This window comes from Oncorhynchus nerka, linkage group LG3 (genome assembly GCF_034236695.1).
Source record: "Oncorhynchus nerka isolate Pitt River linkage group LG3, Oner_Uvic_2.0, whole genome shotgun sequence".
In the NCBI taxonomy this organism is placed as follows: Eukaryota; Metazoa; Chordata; class Actinopteri; order Salmoniformes; family Salmonidae; genus Oncorhynchus; species Oncorhynchus nerka.
The window spans coordinates 75,727,735-75,746,645 of record NC_088398.1 but is presented as its reverse complement, the minus strand read 5'-3'; the positions used below and the strand labels follow the sequence as shown (position 1 = coordinate 75,746,645).

Here is an 18,911-nt window from a genome sequence, read left to right as displayed (position 1 = left end):
AACCTGACTGATTTGGATCAAGAAGGTCATTCTGAGAGAGATAGCGGGAGAGCTGGCCAAGGACGGCACGTTCAAGAGTTTTGGAGAGAAAAGAAAGAAGGGATACTGGTCTGTAGTTGTTGACATCGGAGGGATCGAGTGTAGGTTTTTTCAGAAGGGGTGCAACTCTCGCTCTCTTGAAGACGGGAGGGACGTAGCCAGCGGTCAGGGATGAGTTGATGAGCGAGGTGAGGTAAGGGAGAAGGTCACCGGAGATGGTCTGGAGAAGAGAGGAGGGGATAGGGTCAAGCGGGCAGGTTGTTGGGCGGCCGGCCGTCACAAGACGCGAGATGTCATCTGGAGAGAGAGGGAGAAAGAGGTCAGAGCACAGGGTAGGGCAGTGTGAGCAGAACCAGCGGTGTCGTTTGACTTAGCAAACGAGGATCGGATGTCGTCGACCTTCTTTTCAAAATGGTTGACGAAGTCATCTGCAGAGAGGAGGAGGGGGGGGAGGGGGAGGAGGATTCAAGAGGGAGGAGAAGGTGACAAAGAGCTTCCTAGGGTTAGAGGCAGATGCTTGGAATTTAGAGTGGTAGAAAGTGGCTTTAGCAGCAGAGACAGAGGAGGAAAATGTAGAGAGGAGGGAGTGAAAGGATGCCAGGTCCGCAGGAGGCGCAGTTTTCCTCCATTTCCGCTCGGCTGCCCGGAGCCCTGTTCTGTGAGCTCGCAATGAGTCGTCGAGCCACGGAGCGGGAGGGGAGGACCGAGCCGGCCTGGAGGATAGGGGACATAGAGAGTCAAAGGATGCAGAAAGGGAGGAGAGGAGGGTTGAGGAGGCAGAATCAGGAGATAGGTTGGAGAAGGTTTGAGCAGAGGGAAGAGATGATAGGATGGAAGAGGAGAGAGTAGCAGGGAGAGAGAGCGAAGGTTGGGACGGCGCGATACCATCCAGTAGGGGCAGTGTGGGAAGTGTTCGATGAGAGCGAGAGGGAAAAGGATACAAGGTAGTGGTCAGAGACTTGGAGGGGAGTTGCAATGAGGTTAGTGGAAGAACAGCATCTAGTAAAGATGAGGTCGAGCGTATTGCCTGCCTTGTGAGTAGGGGGGAAGGTGAGAGGGTGAGGTCAAAAGAGGAGAGGAGTGGAAAGAAGGAGGCAGAGAGGAATGAGTCAAAGGTAGACGTGGGGAGGTTAAAGTCGCCCAGAACTGTGAGAGGTGAGCCGTCCTCAGGAAAGGAGCTTATCAAGGCATCAAGCTCATTGATGAACTCTCGAGGGAACCTGGAGGCGATAAATGATAAGGATGTTAAGCTTGAAAGGGCTGGTAACTGTGACAGCATGGAATTCAAAGGAGGCGATAGACAGATGGGTAAGGGGAGAAAGAGAGAATGACCACTTGGGAGAGATGAGGATCCCGGTGCCACCACCCCGCTGACCAGAAGCTCTCGGGGTGTGCGAGAGCACGTGGGCGGACGAAGAGAGAGCAGTAGGAGTAGCGGTGTTGTCTGTGGTGATCCATGTTTCCGTCAGTGCCAAGAAGTCGAGGACTGGAGGGAGGCATAGGCTGAGATGAACTCTGCCTTGTTGGCCGCAGATCGGCAGTTCCAGAGGCTACCGGAGACCTGGAACTCCACGTGGGTCGTGCGCGCTGGGACCACCAGATTAGGGTGGCCGCGGCCATGCGGTGTGGAGCGTTTGTATGGTCTGTGCAGAGAGGAGAGAACAGGGATAGACAGACACATAGTTGACAGGCTAGAGAAGAGGCTACGCTAATGCAGAGGAGATTGGAATGACAAGTGGACTACACGTCTCGAATGTTCAGAAAGTTAAGCTTACGTAGCAAGAATCTAATTGACTAAAATGATTAAAATGATACAGTACTGCTGAGGTAGGCTAGCTGCGTTGTTGACACTACCCTAATCAAGTCGTTCCGTTGAGTGTGAAGTTTCTACAATGCTGCTATTCGGGGGCTAGCTGGCTAGCTAGCAGTGTTGGTTACGTTACGTTGCGTTAGGAGAACGACAATAGCTGGCTAGCTAACCTAGAAAATCGCTCTAGACTACACAATTATCTTTGAAACAAAGACGGCTATGTAGCTAGCTATGTAGCTAGCTACGATCAAACAAATCACACCGTTGGGACTGTAATGAAATGAAATGAAAATGTGATACTACCTGTGGAGCGAAGCGGAATGCGACCGGAATGCGAAAGTTCTATTCAGTAGACGTTGGCTGGCTGTTGGCTAGCTAGCAGTGTCTCCTACGTTAAGGACGACAAAATAGCTGGCTAGCTAACCTCGGTAAATTAAGATAATCACTCTAAGACTCCACACTCTAAACTACACAATTATCTTGGATACGAAGACAGCAAAGACAACTATGTAGCTAGCTAACACTACACTAATCAAGTCGTTCAGTTGAGTGTGATAGTTACTACAGTGCTACGGTAGACGGTGAACGTGTTGGGCAGATAGGAGGACGACGAAATACGATAATTACGCAATTATCTTTGATACAACGACGGCTATGTAGCTAGCTAAGAAGAAATTGCTAAGATTAGACAAATCAGACCGTTGTTCTATAATGAAATGTAATGAAATGTAATGAAAAAGTTATACAACCTGCAGACCGAAGGAGACCGAAGCGCGGATGCGACCGGCTCGCTCCAACCCGGCTCGCCTCATATTCAGCACATGAATAGGCTTAATGCTTTGTCCGGTATCACTTCACGATAAAGGTCTGATTGGTGGAGTGCTACAGAGATGGCTGTCCTTCTGGAAGGTTCTCCCAACTCCACAGAGGCACTCTGGAGCTCTTTCAGAGTGACCATAGGGTTCTTGGTCACCTCCCTGACCAAGGCCCTTCTCCCCAGATTGCTCAGTTTGGCCGTGATGCCAGCTCTAGGAAGAGTCTTGGTGGTTCCAAACTTCTTCCATTTAAGAATGATGGAGGCCACTGTGTGGAGAACACCGGTGTACCTTTTCCAGTTGACATACTTTCCCACACTTCCTGTGTCTAACCCTGGAGTGGGCACTGGGATTTCCAGCCTACAACGTAGCCTTGCCTGTCATGTCAAAGCTGGTCTCTGTGTGCCGTTACCTGGGACCAGCCTGGGAGGCCTCCACTGTGCCCAGCATGTGAGGTAATGTCTCTCTGTTTGTCCATTCTCTCATCACCATGTCTGTCCATACCTACCCTAATACCCTTCAGCAATTGTGGATCAGACCTGGGTAAAATAAAAGTCTATATATGGTCTCACAGTTGACAGTACATGTCAGAGCAAAAACCAAGGAATTATTACATACCTGCGTCTGATTGAGTCTTCGTTGAGCGCAGCTTTACACTTTGGGGACTATTCCGTCAATCAACTAGTCTTTCAAAAGAAACCATGGACCCAGGTCTGCCATGGATATGCTGTCTTGGCAGTGGTCACCCTTTAAGGGTGACCTTTAAGGGTGACCCTTTTTTTTTTTTTTTTTTTTTTTTTTTTTACTGTATTATTGACTGTATGTTTGTTTTACTCCATGTGTAACTCTGTGTCGTTGTATGTGTCGAACTGCTTTGCTTTATCTTGGCCAGGTCGCAATTGTAAATGAGAACTTGTTCTCAACTTGCTTACCTGGTTAAATAAAGGTGAAATAAATAAATAAATAAAATAAGGGAACAGTGAATACTCACTAAATGTGCATTGTGTAATGGGTTATTATATTTATTATGCATATGGACCACAGGAGGCTGCTGAGGGGAGGATGGCTTATAATAATGGCTGGAATGAAGCCAATAGAATGTAATCAAAAACGAGGAAACAATGTGTGTGCTGTGTTTGATACCATTCCCCTGATTCCTCTCCAGCCATCACCAGGAGCCCTTCCCCCTTAGCAACCTCCTGTGACATGGACAGCAGAGACTTACAAGACAATCTACAGCAGTGGATGCTCCTCAGAGGAGGACCATACTCGTCAGTGAATTTTCATAAAAATATAAAAACTGAAGCATTTAAAAAGTTATCCTTTTTTAGATACAACAATACTAAATATATTAAAGAGTTAGAGAAACGCAAGGCAACGTACTGGTCTGTGGAGACCTGCATGCTAGAACAGCAGAAGAACTAGACACTATTAACAGTCACGGAGACAAACACCTACCAGGAAGCAACAACCTTTCCCTCCCCACATACCCCACCCCAGAAACAACTATGACAAAGTGAAAAACTAAAATGTAGTACAGCTCCTGAAGCTCTGTCGAACACTGGGTCACAGTCAGCCCACTAACACCTCTCTCAGACCACAGTAAAATCACAGTGTATCTGAGAAGAGCGGAACCCAACCATGAAGCATCACGGCCCAATAAATTACATTGTACTAAACAGGCCTATAGATGGAATGCAAACATTACAGAAATCTACCAAAAAGCAATTAGTAGCTAAAAAATACAATCTCTCCTGGACAACTTTTTAGCCTTAACATTCTCCACAGCCGTTTGGAACATATTATTATTATTTTTTTTTTTACAAATTAGCCTCCTTGGCTAATCTAAAGAAACATAAGAGAAAACCAAAAAGAAGAGAAAATGAAAAATGGTTTGATAATGATTGTAAAAAAACATTATCCTTACTGCAGGTATTTCCCTCAATATTTGGAACAAAGGATTGGTCATACTAATGTAGACAAATATGACCAAAATAATTACAGAGGAACTTGCGTTAACAGCAACTTGGGGAAAATTCCTTGCAGTATCATAAATAGCAGACTATGTCATTTCCTATGTTCAATCCCTATTTACTATGTCATATGTCACGTCCTGAGCATTGGATGTCTAAAAAGGTATCGTACAACAGACCACGAATATAAAAATACAAATAAAATTAAACAAAAAAACTAATTTAATGATATTCAAAAAAGGTCAGAAAATCTGGCTCAAAATGTTTCAATCAGTTACAGAACCAATTGCTCTATATGGCAGCGGAGTATGGGGTCCGCTGTCCAATAATGAATTTACCAAATGGGACAAACATCAATCTATGTACTGCATGCAGAGGTTTGCAAGATTGTATTTCAAGTGCAAAGAAAACCTAAAATAACGCATGTAGAACAGAATTGGACCAATACCCCGTCCTTATTCGAATAGAAAAAAGAGCCATCATATTTTACAGCCATCTAAAAACAAGTGACCCCAAAACTTTCCATCACACAGCTCTACAATGTCAAGAGATGAAACAAGAGAAGATTCCCCTCAGCCAGCTGGTTCTGAGGCTCAGATCACTAACCCAAACCAACCCCATGGAGCCTCAGGACAGCACTCAGAAAATCTGGCCCAACCAAATCATCACAAAACAAAAATAAAAATATATCACCCATTGGAAAGACACCACAAAAAATATAAGTAAACTTCAATGCTATTTGGCTCTAAACAGACAGCACATGGTGGCTGATTATCTGACCACTGTGGCTAATAGAAAACCAAGGAAAACATTGACTAGGTACAGAGTGAGCACAGTCTGTCTATAGAGACCGGTCGTCACAGGCAAACCTGGCTACCCAGAGAGGACAGGCTGTGCTCACTCTGCTCCAGGGGAGAGGTAGAGACAGACCTGAATTTCCTGTTACACTGTGAGAAATACTCAGACCTAAGAGAACATTTCTTTCCCAAAATGATTATTCAGTACAAAGAATTTGAGACTATAAAAAAAAATGAATATTTATTGGGTGAAAAGCCAAACATGTGTCCTCCTGCCACAACCTGAGGGACAGCCAGTGAAAAGTGCAATGTAATGTCAATAATATTTCCCGTTTTGTTTTGGCTTTTATACCATGTCAGGTGGATTCTCTGGTGGAGACTGGTCTACTCCTATTGCTTTAACATATAATTATTCTCATTAATATTGTTGTTGTAGTTGCTGTTAATAGTAATCCCATTTCCACAACCACTATTATTATTGCTGTTGGTCCCCCAATTGTTGCTCTATGTATACTTTGACAATGTAAGTAATTGCCATGTCAATAAATTCTATTGAATTGAATGGAGAGAGATTTCATATGTTTTTCTTTTACTTAGCTAGCTAATGCAGCCTACTCAAACATCCGGCACAAACAGGGGGGGGGGGGGGGGGGGGGGTGATATGTTAGCTAGCAGGCTATGACTATCCAACACTGGAACTCTTCCAAGTCAAGGTAAACGTTTGGTTTTACTCATTTATTGCCACCAGGGACAACCAGTGTTACTGATAAACTGCTTACAGTACACTGTACTTCATGATTGTAGCGGGTTTACTAACCTGTTAGTTTACTTAGCTATGTTGACTATGACGTTACTTTAGCTAATATGGTGACAATGTGTGTAGTGGTTAGCGTTATAATGTGAAGGTTTAGCTTGGAAAGGTTTTTTCACCTGGTAACAGACAGCTGATTTGTTGTGCATTGAAGTCGACGAGCAAAGAGAAAAGGTGAGAGGAGGAGAGCGCGTAGATGCCAGAAGGAATGCAATGAGTTACTAGGGAAGAGAACTGTGTTTACGTGTGATCCGGAGCTTATTCATTCCAATGATTCTGTTGAAAAACATTTCTTAAACGGAAGCAAACAGAATGAAACTATCATGACACAAGGCGAGAACCAGATGAAGACACAGGAGGCAGATGGTTGGAGTCTTACAATATTTATTAATCCAATAGGGTAAGGCAAGAGAATGGTCACGGACAGGCTAAAGGTCAAAACCAGATCAGAGTCCAATAGGTACTGAAGGGCAGGCAGAATCAAGGTCAGGGCAGGCAGGATGATCAGGCAGGCGGAAAAGTAGTCCAGAGTCAGGCAGGGGTCAGAACCGGGAAGACTATAAAAAGAGAATAGAAAAGGAGCGCTGGTTGACTTGACTAACATACAAGACGAACTGGCACAGAGAGACAGGAAACACAGGGATAAATACACTGTGGAAAACAAGCGACACCTGGAGGGGGTGGAGAGAATCACAGGAACAGGTGAAACAGAATCAGGGCGTGACAGAAACATACATTTGCCCAATAGAAATTCTAGTTTGCAACGACTAATGATTACACCCTAGATCACCTAGATGCACGCAAGAGTGTGCAAGGTGGTATTGAATGCATCACCAACTGTCACCTCAACATTTTCTCTCAAACTATGTGCACCTACGTTGTAAACTTTCATTCATAGGCTAGGTTGTAGCAACTTCATGATGGGTACAGGGAACATTCTAGCATCACGTAGTAGTCTAAACCTACCGATGTTACATTGAACTGGGTGAATGGAATATGAATGGCAGTCATCCAGAATGCTCTTATAGAAATAAGGCTATGCTCATAAAAAACAAATGTCTGTCCTCCCACATCTTAAATGGCACCAACTGCCACTGTTCTACAGTAATATCCTCAGTGCTGAAATGATCCTTAGGCACATGTATATAATGAGCTTATACCTTCCCCAATATCTTACCCTAACCACTAGAAAGGGAAACACAAAACTAGGGGTAACTTCCTATCCTCAAAGTGTTGGGGTGGCAGGTAGCCTAGTGGTTAGAGTGTTGGAGAGGCAGGTAGCCTAGTGGTTAGAGTGTTGGAGAGGCAGGTAGCCTAGTGGTTAGAGTGTTGGGGAGGCAGGTAGCCTAGTGGTTAGAGTGTTGGGGAGGCAGGTAGCCTAGTGGTTAGAGTGTTGGGGAGGCAGGTAGCCTAGTGGTTAGAGTGTTGGGGAGGCAGGTAGCCTAGTGGTTAGAGTGTAGGGGAGGTAGGTAGCCTAGTGGTTAGAGTGTTGGGGAGGCAGGTAGCCTAGTGGTTAGAGTGTTAGGGAGGCAGGTAGCCTAGTGGTTAGAGTGTTGGGGAGGCAGGTAGCCTAGTGGTTAGAGTGTTGGGGAGGCAGGTAGCCTAGTGGTTAGAGTGTTGGGGAGGCAGGTAGCCTAGTGGTTAGAGTGTTAGGGAGGCAGGTAGCCTAGTGGTTAGAGTGTTGGGGAGGCAGGTAGCCTAGTGGTTAGAGTGTTGGGGAGGCAGGTAGCCTAGTGGTTAGAGTGTTGGGGAGGCAGGTAGCCTAGTGGTTAGAGTGTTGGGCCAGATCGAATCCCTGAGCTGATGAGATAAAAATCTGTTGTTCTAACCCTGAACAAGGTAGTTAACCTGCTGTTCCTAGGCTTTCATTGTAAATACGAATGTGTTCTTAACCGACTTGCCTACTTAAGTAAAAGGTTACAAATATATATAAAAATAATAACGTGCATATGCAAGTGTGAGATTTTAAATTATCATCTTAATGTGTATAAGAAAAGGGATACTATGGACTCTTCTTTGTATGGTGTTTTTACCATACATGAGAACAGTCTTAATAGTTTATGAATATACAGCCACAGGTCATGATCAGTTGTGGAATGTATAAGCATCAGCCGGATGAGGTCATACATGTTCTCCTGGGATTATTTCATATGATTAGGAGTGAGGGGGTTATACCTTCTGGTTGGAAATGTGCAGTAATATTACCTGTTGTAAAGCTGACCTCTGACTTCATGACAAATCTTTTCAGTCTCCTGAGGGGGAATAGGTTTTATCGTGCCCTCTTCACGGCTGTCTTGGTGTGATTGGACCATGTTAGTTTGTTGGTGATGTGGACACCAAGGAATTTGAAACTCTCAATCTGCTCCACTGCAGCCCTGTCGATGAGAATGGGGGCGTGCTCGGTCCTCTTTTTCCAGTAGTCCACAATCATCTCCTTAGTCTTGATCACATTGAAGGAGAGGTTGTTGTCCTGGCACCACACGGCCAGGTCTCTGACCATGATTGAGAGTCCCATAGGGCGGCGGACAATTGGCCCAGGTCATTGTAAATAAGAATGTGTTCTTAACTGACTTGCCTAGTTAAATAAAGGTTAAATAGAATAAAATAAAAACTAAGCATGACAAGCCCCAATGTGCACAGGCAAGTTCAATGACAGATGGGTGGAGATTTAGCTTTTTATGTAATAAACGACTGCCAATAACCAACCAATGTCTTTCTCCCTGAAGTTTGAGTACAGTGGTGAGCTGAAGATACAGCACTGTTTCCACCCCTCAATTAGCTCACCAGTCCAGACAGTTTACCAAGTATTCATTTGTTGCTGATTCACATGCTGTATGGAATGTCAGTCCCCTGACCCATGAGGTCAGATGAATGATAATATGTGGAGTGTGTGAACCTTCTCACAGTGTACACATTTCTCAGCCCTATAATTAACTTTTACCCAAACAACACAGCCAATTTGCTTGATGTGGCCTTTACGAGGCCTTTGAACTACGAGCTGACCCATGGCGACCCTGCGTCTGATGCCAAAATACACAGGCAGCTTATTGTGCAGGGATATAAATAATGTTGCTGAGTAAGGAGAATGGAACTAGCAGTCTCTCTGGTCACCCAAATGCCATCTGTGTGGATGAATCATCATCAGTGCTATGTAAAAGTGTACTGTACTATGTGTCATCAAGCAACACGTAGCAAGCTGTGTCATGGTGATGAATTATATAGTTCTTTTTCTTAATGATGAGGACAAAAAAGTGGGTTGTGCTCTCTTGGGACATTCATTATTTTCTTGTATTGGCTTGTGTACAGAGAGTTAAGGACAGTCACCACTGTAGTTACAGACTGGGTTAAGGACAGTCACTACTGTAGTTACAGACTGGGTTAAACACATTCACTACTGTAGTTATAGACTGCGTTTAGGACAGTCACCTCTGTAGTTACAGACTGGGTTAAGGACAGTCACCACTATAGTTACAGACTGTGTTAAGGACAGTCACCACTGTAGTTATAGACTGGGTTAAGGACAGTCACCACTGTAGTTACAGACTGGGTTAAGGACAGTCACTACTGTAGTTACATTAAGGACAGTCACTAATAAACACAATTTGCAGTCATACATGACTGTGTGTGTGTGTGTGTGTGTGTGTGTGTGCGTGCGTGCGTATCGTTGACTAAATTAGGTGGAATGAAAAGAAAGACTTAAACTAAGAAACTAAATCAAATATGGGTGGTATCACTTCTGAGGGGCCTGATGTGAGGCTGGAGCATTGTCCAGGATTCATTAGGATGCATCCCCCAGGCAACAATCCATTTGTTGGGTTGAATGTCCATCTGGAGGCCCAGGGATGAAGGACTCCTTCAACCCTGGGAGTATGAGCAGGAGGCAGCCTAGACTTGTACACCAGGATGAGTGTCTCTTGCGGGGTGTCTATGTGAGGGACAACAGGCTAGAGAAGATGGATTCACTGTTTGGAGAGGTTGAGGCTCTCAGGCTTTGAAGGGAACCTGGTACCCATTACATTTACATTTAAGTCATTTAGCAGACGCTCTTATCCAGAGCGACTTTGCCATCTATGGCCTGTAGTGTCTCCTCCTGCTGTTTGCATCGATCCCTCACCTAGAAATTAGGGAACACAGTAGATTAGAACACTGACAACTGTGTTTTCGATTGAAGATACAGTTTTCACATGTTTAGATTACAGCTCAGATTATTCCAGATTAAACCAGGCTGATGGAAATAGGACACCACAATAGGGAATTTTGTATAAGCATTTATGTCAGAAGCTTAAACGTACAGTATCCATATTAGGACAGCCTGAGTCAGACACCAACTCGTCCATATTAGGACAGCCTGAGTCAGACACCAACTCGTCCATATTAGGACAGCCTGAGTCAGACACCAACTCGTCCATATTAGGACAGCCTGAGTCTGACTCCAACTCGTCCATATTAGGACAGCCTGAGTCTGACGCCAACTCGTCCATATTTGGACAGCCTGAGTCTGACTCCAACTCATCCATATTAGGACAGCCTGAGTCTGACACCAACTCACCCATATTAGGACAGCCTGAGTCTGACTCCAACTCGTCCATATTAGGACAGCCTGAGTCAGACTCCAACTCATCCATATTAGTACAGCCTGAGTCTGACTCCAACTCATCCATATTAGGACAGCCTGAGTCTGACTCCAACTCGTCCACATTAGGACAGCCTGAGTCTGACGCCAACTCGTCCACATTAGGACAGCCTGAGTCTGATGCCAACTCATCCATATTAGGACAGCCTGAGTCTGACACCAACTCACCCATATTAGGACAGCCTGAGTCTGACTCCAACTCGTCCATATTAGGACAGCCTGAGTCTGACACCAACTCACCCATATTAGGACAGCCTGAGTCTGACTCCAACTCGTCCATATTAGGACAGCCTGAGTCAGACACCAACTCGTCCATATTAGGACAGCCTGAGTCAGACACCAACTCGTCCATATTAGGACAGCCTGAGTCAGACTCCAACTCATCCATATTAGGACAGCCTGAGTCTGACTCCAACTCGTCCATATTAGAACAGCCTGAGTCAGACTCCAACTCGTCCATATTAGGACAGCCTGAGTCAGACGCCAACTCATCCATATTAGGACAGCCTGAGTCTGACGCCAACTCGTCCACATTAGGACAGCCTGAGTCTGATGCCAACTCATCCATATTAGGACAGCCTGAGTCTGACTCCAACTCATCCATATTAGGACAGCCTGAGTCTGACTCCAACTCATCCATATTAGGACAGCCTGAGTCTGACTCCAACTACCCATATTAGGACAGCCTGAGTCTGACACCAACTCACCCATATTAGGACAGCCTGAGTCTGACTTCAACTCGTTCATATTAGGACAGCCTGAGTCTGACTCCAACTCGTTCAAATTAGGACAGCCTGAGTCTGACTCCAACTCGTCCATATTGGGACACCCTGAGTGTGACTCCAACTCGTTCATATTAGGACAGCCTGAGTCTGACGCCAACTCATCCATATTAGGACAGCCTGAGTCTGACTCCAACTCATCCATATTAGGACAGCCTGAGTCTGACACCAACTCATCCATATTAGGACAACCTGAGTCTGACGCCAACTCACCCATATTAGGACAGCCTGAGTCTGACACCAACTCATCCATATTAGGACAACCTGAGTCTGACACCAACTCACCCATATTAGGACAGCCTGAGTCTGACTCCAACTCGTTCATATTAGGACAGCCTGAGTCTGACTCCAACTCGTCCATATTGGGACAGCCCGAGTCTGACTCCAACTCGTTCATATTAGGACAGCCTGAGTCTGACACCAACTCACCCATATTAGGACAACCTGAGTCTGACACCAACTCACCCATATTAGGACAGCCTGAGTCTGACTCCAACTCGTCCATATTGGGACAGCCTGAGTCTGACACCAACTCACCCATATTAGGACAGCCTGAGTCTGACTCCAACTCGTCCATATTAGGACAGCCTGAGTCTGACTCCAACTCATCCATATTAGGACAGCCTGAGTCTGACGCCAACTCATCCATATTAGGACAGCCTGAGTCTGACTCCAACTCATCCATATTAGGACAGCCTGAGTCTGACTCCAACTCGTCCATATTAGGACAGCCTGAGTCTGACTCCAACTCGTCCATATTAGGACAGCCTGAGTCTGACACCAACTCATCCATATTAGGACAGCCTGAGTCTGACGCCAACTCGTCCACATTAGGACATCCTGAGTCTGATGCCAACTCATCCATATTAGGACAGCCTGAGTCTGACTCCAACTCGTCCACATTAGGACAGCCTGAGTCTGATGCCAACTCATCCATATTAGGACAGCCTGAGTCTGACTCCAACTCGTCCATATTAGGACAGCCTGAGTCTGACACCAACTCACCCATATTAGGACAGCCTGAGTCTGACTTCAACTCGTTCATATTAGGACAGCCTGAGTCTGACGCCAACTCATCCATATTAGGACAGCCTGAGTCTGACTCCAACTCATCCATATTAGGACAGCCTGAGTCTTACACCAACTCATCCATATTAGGACAGCCTGAGTCTGACGCCAACTCGTCCACATTAGGACAGCCTGAGTCTGATGCCAACTCATCCATATTAGGACAGCCTGAGTCTGACTCCAACTCGTCCACATTAGGACAGCCTGAGTCTGATGCCAACTCATCCATATTAGGACAGCCTGAGTCTGACTCCAACTCGTCCATATTAGGACAGCCTGAGTCTGACTCCAACTCATCCATATTAGGACAGCCTGAGTCTGACGCCAACTCATCCATATTAGGACAGCCTGAGTCTGACTCCAACTCGTCCATATTAGGACAGCCTGAGTCTGACTCCAACTCATCCATATTAGGACAGCCTGAGTCTGACACCAACTCATCCATATTAGGACAGCCTGAGTCTGACGCCAACTCGTCCACATTAGGACAGCCTGAGTCTGATGCCAACTCATCCATATTAGGACAGCCTGAGTCTGACTCCAACTCGTCCACATTAGGACAGCCTGAGTCTGATGCCAACTCATCCATATTAGGACAGCCTGAGTCTGACTCCAACTCGTCCATATTGGGACACCCTGAGTGTGACTCCAACTCGTTCATATTAGGACAGCCTGAGTCTGACGCCAACTCATCCATATTAGGACAGCCTGAGTCTGACTCCAACTCATCCATATTAGGACAGCCTGAGTCTGACACCAACTCATCCATATTAGGACAACCTGAGTCTGACGCCAACTCATTCTTATTAGGACAGCCTGAGTCTGACTCCAACTCATCCATATTAGGACAGCCTGAGTCTGACACCAACTCACCCATATTAGGACAGCCTGAGTCTGACTCCAACTCGTTCATATTAGGACAGCCTGAGTCTGACTCCAACTCGTTCATATTAGGACAGCCTGAGTCTGACACCAACTCACCCATATTAGGACAACCTGAGTCTGACACCAACTCACCCATATTAGGACAGCCTGAGTCTGACTCCAACTCGTCCATATTGGGACAGCCTGAGTCTGACACCAACTCACCCATATTAGGACAGCCTGAGTCTGACTCCAACTCGTCCATATTAGGACAGCCTGAGTCTGACTCCAACTCATCCATATTAGGACAGCCTGAGTCTGACGCCAACTCATCCATATTAGGACAGCCTGAGTCTGACTCCAACTCATCCATATTAGGACAGCCTGAGTCTGACACCAACTCATCCATATTAGGACAGCCTGAGTCTGACGCCAACTCGTCCACATTAGGACAGCCTGAGTCTGATGCCAACTCATCCATATTAGGACAGCCTGAGTCTGACTCCAACTCGTCCACATTAGGACAGCCTGAGTCTGATGCCAACTCATCCATATTAGGACAGCCTGAGTCTGACTCCAACTCGTCCATATTAGGACAGCCTGAGTCTGACTACAACTCATCCATATTAGGACAGCCTGAGTCTGAGGCCAACTCTTTATGACTCTGATGCTATCCGTACACAGATACGATGCCAGCTAGATTAAATGTGAATGTTCTTTTTCACTTCTCCACTCACCATATCAGTGTAGCGTATGAGAACTGGGCGAATCTTAAGCTCCATCAGCAGGTCTCCCAGAAGTATCTTCTGATGGTACCTTTCCATCCTCAGTCTCCTCTCCAGCTCTAGCCCTGGGTTGAGGACCAGCTCCTCTGTCTTCCTTTCCCCCACATCGCTGGCCTCCTGCTGGGCCCCACTTTCTACCATCAACCTCTCCTGTCGGAGCTTGGCCTGGAGGTCCTGGATCCTGTAGGTGGCCTTCTCTAACCTCACCTCCAGAGATAGCACCCTATGCTCTTTCCCGGCCAAAGCCATGAGCTCCATCCTAGACTCCATCAGTCTGGCTTGGGCCTCTCCGGCCATTCCCTCCCCTCTCCTTTCTACCTCCACCAGGATATATTCATCACTCGCTTCCTGGCCAGTAGACCTCATTGGGGCTGTCTTGGTAACCTCCAACCCACTGGCCCCTACTCTTCTACCCCTGTGCCCACACTGGTGCAGGTTCACCCACTGATAGGCAAGTTGAGCAGCCCTAGAGCTCTTATAGAGGATATCTGGTACAAGCGATTGGACGTTGGCGAACCGCTCAGTGAACCGCTCAGCCCCATCAGTATTGGTCAGTAGACTGAAGTTCTCTGCCTTGATTGGACCAGGGGCGAGCATCAAAGCCCATCTGCGTCGGAGAACAAGGAGCTCATTGGCCACCTTAGTCACAGATGTATGGGGCGGGCTTTGAGGGTCAGAGGTGAAAGGGACAGTCTGATCAGAAGAAGCGACAGTGCTCTCGTCTTCCTCAGTTACGTACAGGTTCTCGCAGAGAGGGACTACCACTTTCTCGTCAAAGGTCTCTTTCATGGCGCTGAGATATTCTACGAAAGAGAGAAGCCAGGTGATGCAACGCTTTATTTCCGAGTCGCTGTAGCCACTGACTGCCACCGCAGGCTCCTCTTGAATCTTGGAGAGGAGGACCCGCAGCTGCTTCAAGGTGTGGATTTCATCCTGCTGCTTTGTGGTTAGGGCACTCAAGACTGGGTGAAGAGTGTCCATGTTGAAGGAGTGTTTACATTGCTGGACATGGTCCTGGAAGGAGGCTATCTCTCTCTTGAGGCACGTGTACAGGTTATCCATGGCTCGTGCTTTTCCACCGAGCAGCACCTGAGACAATATTTTCCATTACACCAATGAGACACACTGTCCAAACAACACAGTAATTCACTTTCACAAAAAAAGCGTTTTTAGTTCGGACCCTGTCCTGTCTATACTGTATGTTTGCTCTGACACTAATGGTATTATGCTGACAACTAAGTGAAATGGAAACATTTTCTTATGACCCCTCCTGCACATTTCTCCAGTTGCAAATGCGTTGTTATTATATCATGTGTATGTTGCCTAGCAACTCAAGATGCATTAGTGAAATCGTCAAATCATTCAATTTTGCACTTAGGGGAAAAAAACAACTGACAGGGGTGATGAAAAGTGTTTTCACAGGACTCCTGAAAGGTCCATCTTTTAAGTGGTCGTGTAGTTCGAGGCAAATGAAACACTACACAATGCTGTTCAAATTTTCCATTGCTCATTCTTGAGTTTAATTGAAAGGAGCAGAGTGAATGGACGGGTGCTGTTTGGACCAAAGCTAACACCCAAGACAGAACATTAGACTGACGAGATGAAAGGTTTGAGGGGAAAATGTTCCAGCTTTGCTTTAATTTCTTGTTGAATTGTAAAGAAACAGTGGGGACCTTCAAGTCTGAAGGCTTTAAGAAGAACACTGGCCATGAGACTTAAAAATAATTACACAGGCAGCACAGTATATGTAAGAATGCGTGTGTGCATATGTGTGTCCATGACTTACCGTGGTAGGGCTGGATGCTGGTCAGATCCTTCTGACACTTGTGATGTGCAATCCAGGCCTCTTGTCATTCTTCAATCCATCTCGGGAACATTCCCAGAGTGCTGCATTCCAGAAGAATTGTCCTGAGATCCGAGATGTCACTAGAAAAAGACAGACTTCTTGAAAAGTTTAACCATTCTCTCCTAGGAAACTTCTATAGCCACACAACCCTAAACAGACACTTCAAATTGTTTTCAAATTTAATTCATATTCTTCATAGTTTAGAGAACAGATTGCATTAACTTTTGGGATTCAACAATAACATTGTCAGGTATACAGAGGGGATGGGACTGTATTGTTGTACAAGTGGTTGCCAAGGTAATAAACATGTCTCCCTCACAGTGGCAACCATAGGCTCAAACATGCGGTCTCTAAGCAATGACAGGGGCGTGATATCACTTCTGTTGCACTGGCTGTCTGGGCCCTGTCAATGTGTTGAGAGGTGAGTGTCACAGTCTGCAGGACTTCTAAAAGCTTTTCTGTTTACACAGCTCTATGTCGGTTAGCTGTGTCTTAGATAGTAAAGAAAGAGGCAGACAGGCATGGACTTAACCATGGGCTTATGAGTGAATGAGGCTTATTCAGACATTGCAGTAGCCTACTGCTCCTTTGGGTTTAGTATAGTATAATATAGTACAGTATTGCATTGCATAGTACTGTATAATATAGTATAGCATAGTACAGTATAATATAGTATAATACAGTATTGTATTTCATAGCACAGTATAATATAGAATACCATAGTATTGTATAATATGGTATAGCAGAATAATATAGTACTGTATACTATAGTATAGTATAATATAGTACAGTATTGTTTTGCATAGTACTGTATAATATAGTAAAGCATAGTACAGTATAATATAGTACAGTATTGTATTGCATAGTACTGTATAACATAGTATAGCATAGTACAATATAATATAGTATAGTACAGTGTAGTAGTCGATCAAAAGCGAAGACTGAGTGTTGTCTTCAAGCATTTAGGGCATGCTCCTTTTTTACTATTAGATAAAAAGGAGCAGAATGAGAAAAAAAATAATGAATAATTCAGACACTTTCAAAATAAGTGAAACGGTTAAGTGATTAAAGTTTTTTTTTTAAGAATTCTGTGGAGCATATTGACAAAGAGATGACCAAAAGTATACAAGTAAACCTTTTGCTTGAGCAGTTTAGGCAGTGATTGAGTTGTGTTTGGTACATTTTACATTTACGTGACTTAACAGATACTCTTATCTAGAGCGACTTACAGGAGAAAATATGGCTAAGTGCCTTGCCTCAAGGGCACATTGGCAGATTATTCACCTATTCGGCCAAGGATTTGAACCAGCAACCTTTCAGTCACTGGCTCGACATTCTTAACCGCTAGGTTACCTACCTTCCACCATTAGGATTGAGAAACTTTTGGGTGAGTAATATGAAGTTGTCCATCTCAGTCAGTGTGGTATGTATGTTGAAAAAAAGCTTGCCTAATACTGTGCGTGCATGAAAAACATCTCTCACAGTACACTTAAGCAATAATGCCCGAGGGGGTGTGGAATATGGCCAATATAACACGGCTAAGGGCTGTTATGTGCCTGGATACAGCGTTAAGCTGTGGTATATTGGTCATATACCACAAACCCCCGAGGTGCCTTATTGCTGTTATAAACTAGTTACCAACGTAATTAGAGCAGTAAAAATACATGTTATGTCATACCCTTGATATACGGTCTGATATACCATGGCTTTCAGCCAATCAGCATTCAGGGTTCGAACCACCCAGCTTATAAAGTCCAGTAAATGAAATTAAATCAAATGTTCCGAATACTACAGGTGTAGTAGACCTTACAGCGAAATGCTTACTTACAGGCACTTAACCAACAAAGCAGTTTTAAGAAAATACCAACAACAAAAAAAAAAGATAAGAAAAACAATTCAAGAGCAGCAGTAAAAGACAATGCCGGGGCAATATACAGGGGGTATCGGTACAGAGTCAATGTGCGAGGGCACCAGTGTCAAGGTAATTGAGGTACTATGTACATGTAGGTGGAGTTATTAACGTTCAGTAATAGATTTGTAATGCAATGATACTGTCGATCATAGTGTCAAACTGAATCAAACTGTAGACAACATCTGTAGGCCCTACAACTACTGCAGATAGTTGTTGGGCCTATTTAGGTCAAATCAAATGTAGCCCAAGTTTTACTCACAATTCACAATTTACACAGTTTCACTCACGTCACAATTCACACAGTTTTACTCATGAAACAGAACAGCACACCATACTCCCCATTGCCTTCTGGCTTGCTAAGCTTCTGGAGACCCAGAGGGTTCAAGAGCAGGACTAAGAGCAGATTTACGGCATACATTTACTCAGGAGATATCAGTAGGGGGGAGAAAACACAGCCCCTCAGAGAGAGTGCTACTCTCAGATAAATCTATTGCCTCTCCCTACAGTCCAATACATTTAGGTAATAGAGAACTATAATACGATGCTACAGTCCAATACATTTAGGTAATAGAGAACTATAATACGATGCTACAGTCCAATAAATTGAGGTAATAGGGAACTATAATACGATGCTACAGTCCAATACATTTAGGTAATAGAGAACTATAATACGATGCTACAGTCCAATACATTTAGGTAATAGAGAACTATAATACGATGCTACAGTCCAATAAATTTAGGTAATAGGGAACTATAATACGATGCTACAGTCCAAT

At 44.9% G+C, this 18,911-nt stretch overlaps 1 protein-coding gene across 2 annotated transcripts; it reads right to left on the bottom strand.

Annotated features, from left to right (window-relative positions):
• Positions 1-6,639: 6,639 nt before the first annotated feature.
• On the bottom strand, positions 6,640-18,665 carry LOC115116091 (uncharacterized). Of its 2 annotated transcripts, XR_010462821.1 has the most exons (4): positions 16,164-18,665; positions 14,330-15,466; positions 8,451-10,359; positions 6,640-6,802 (listed from the first exon to the last, which is right to left on the bottom strand). XR_010462821.1 is itself a non-coding variant. In XM_029644586.2 (3 exons), exons 2-3 carry the CDS (start codon positions 15,437-15,439, stop codon positions 10,279-10,281), a joined length of 1,191 nt encoding a protein of 396 aa, XP_029500446.1. In that variant the 5' UTR covers positions 15,440-15,466; positions 16,164-18,665; the 3' UTR covers positions 6,640-10,278. The 2 variants fall into 2 exon arrangements, 1 of the variants encoding a protein (XP_029500446.1); XM_029644586.2 differs by having other exon boundaries at positions 6,640-10,359.
• Between the last annotated feature and the right edge of the window lie 246 nt (positions 18,666-18,911).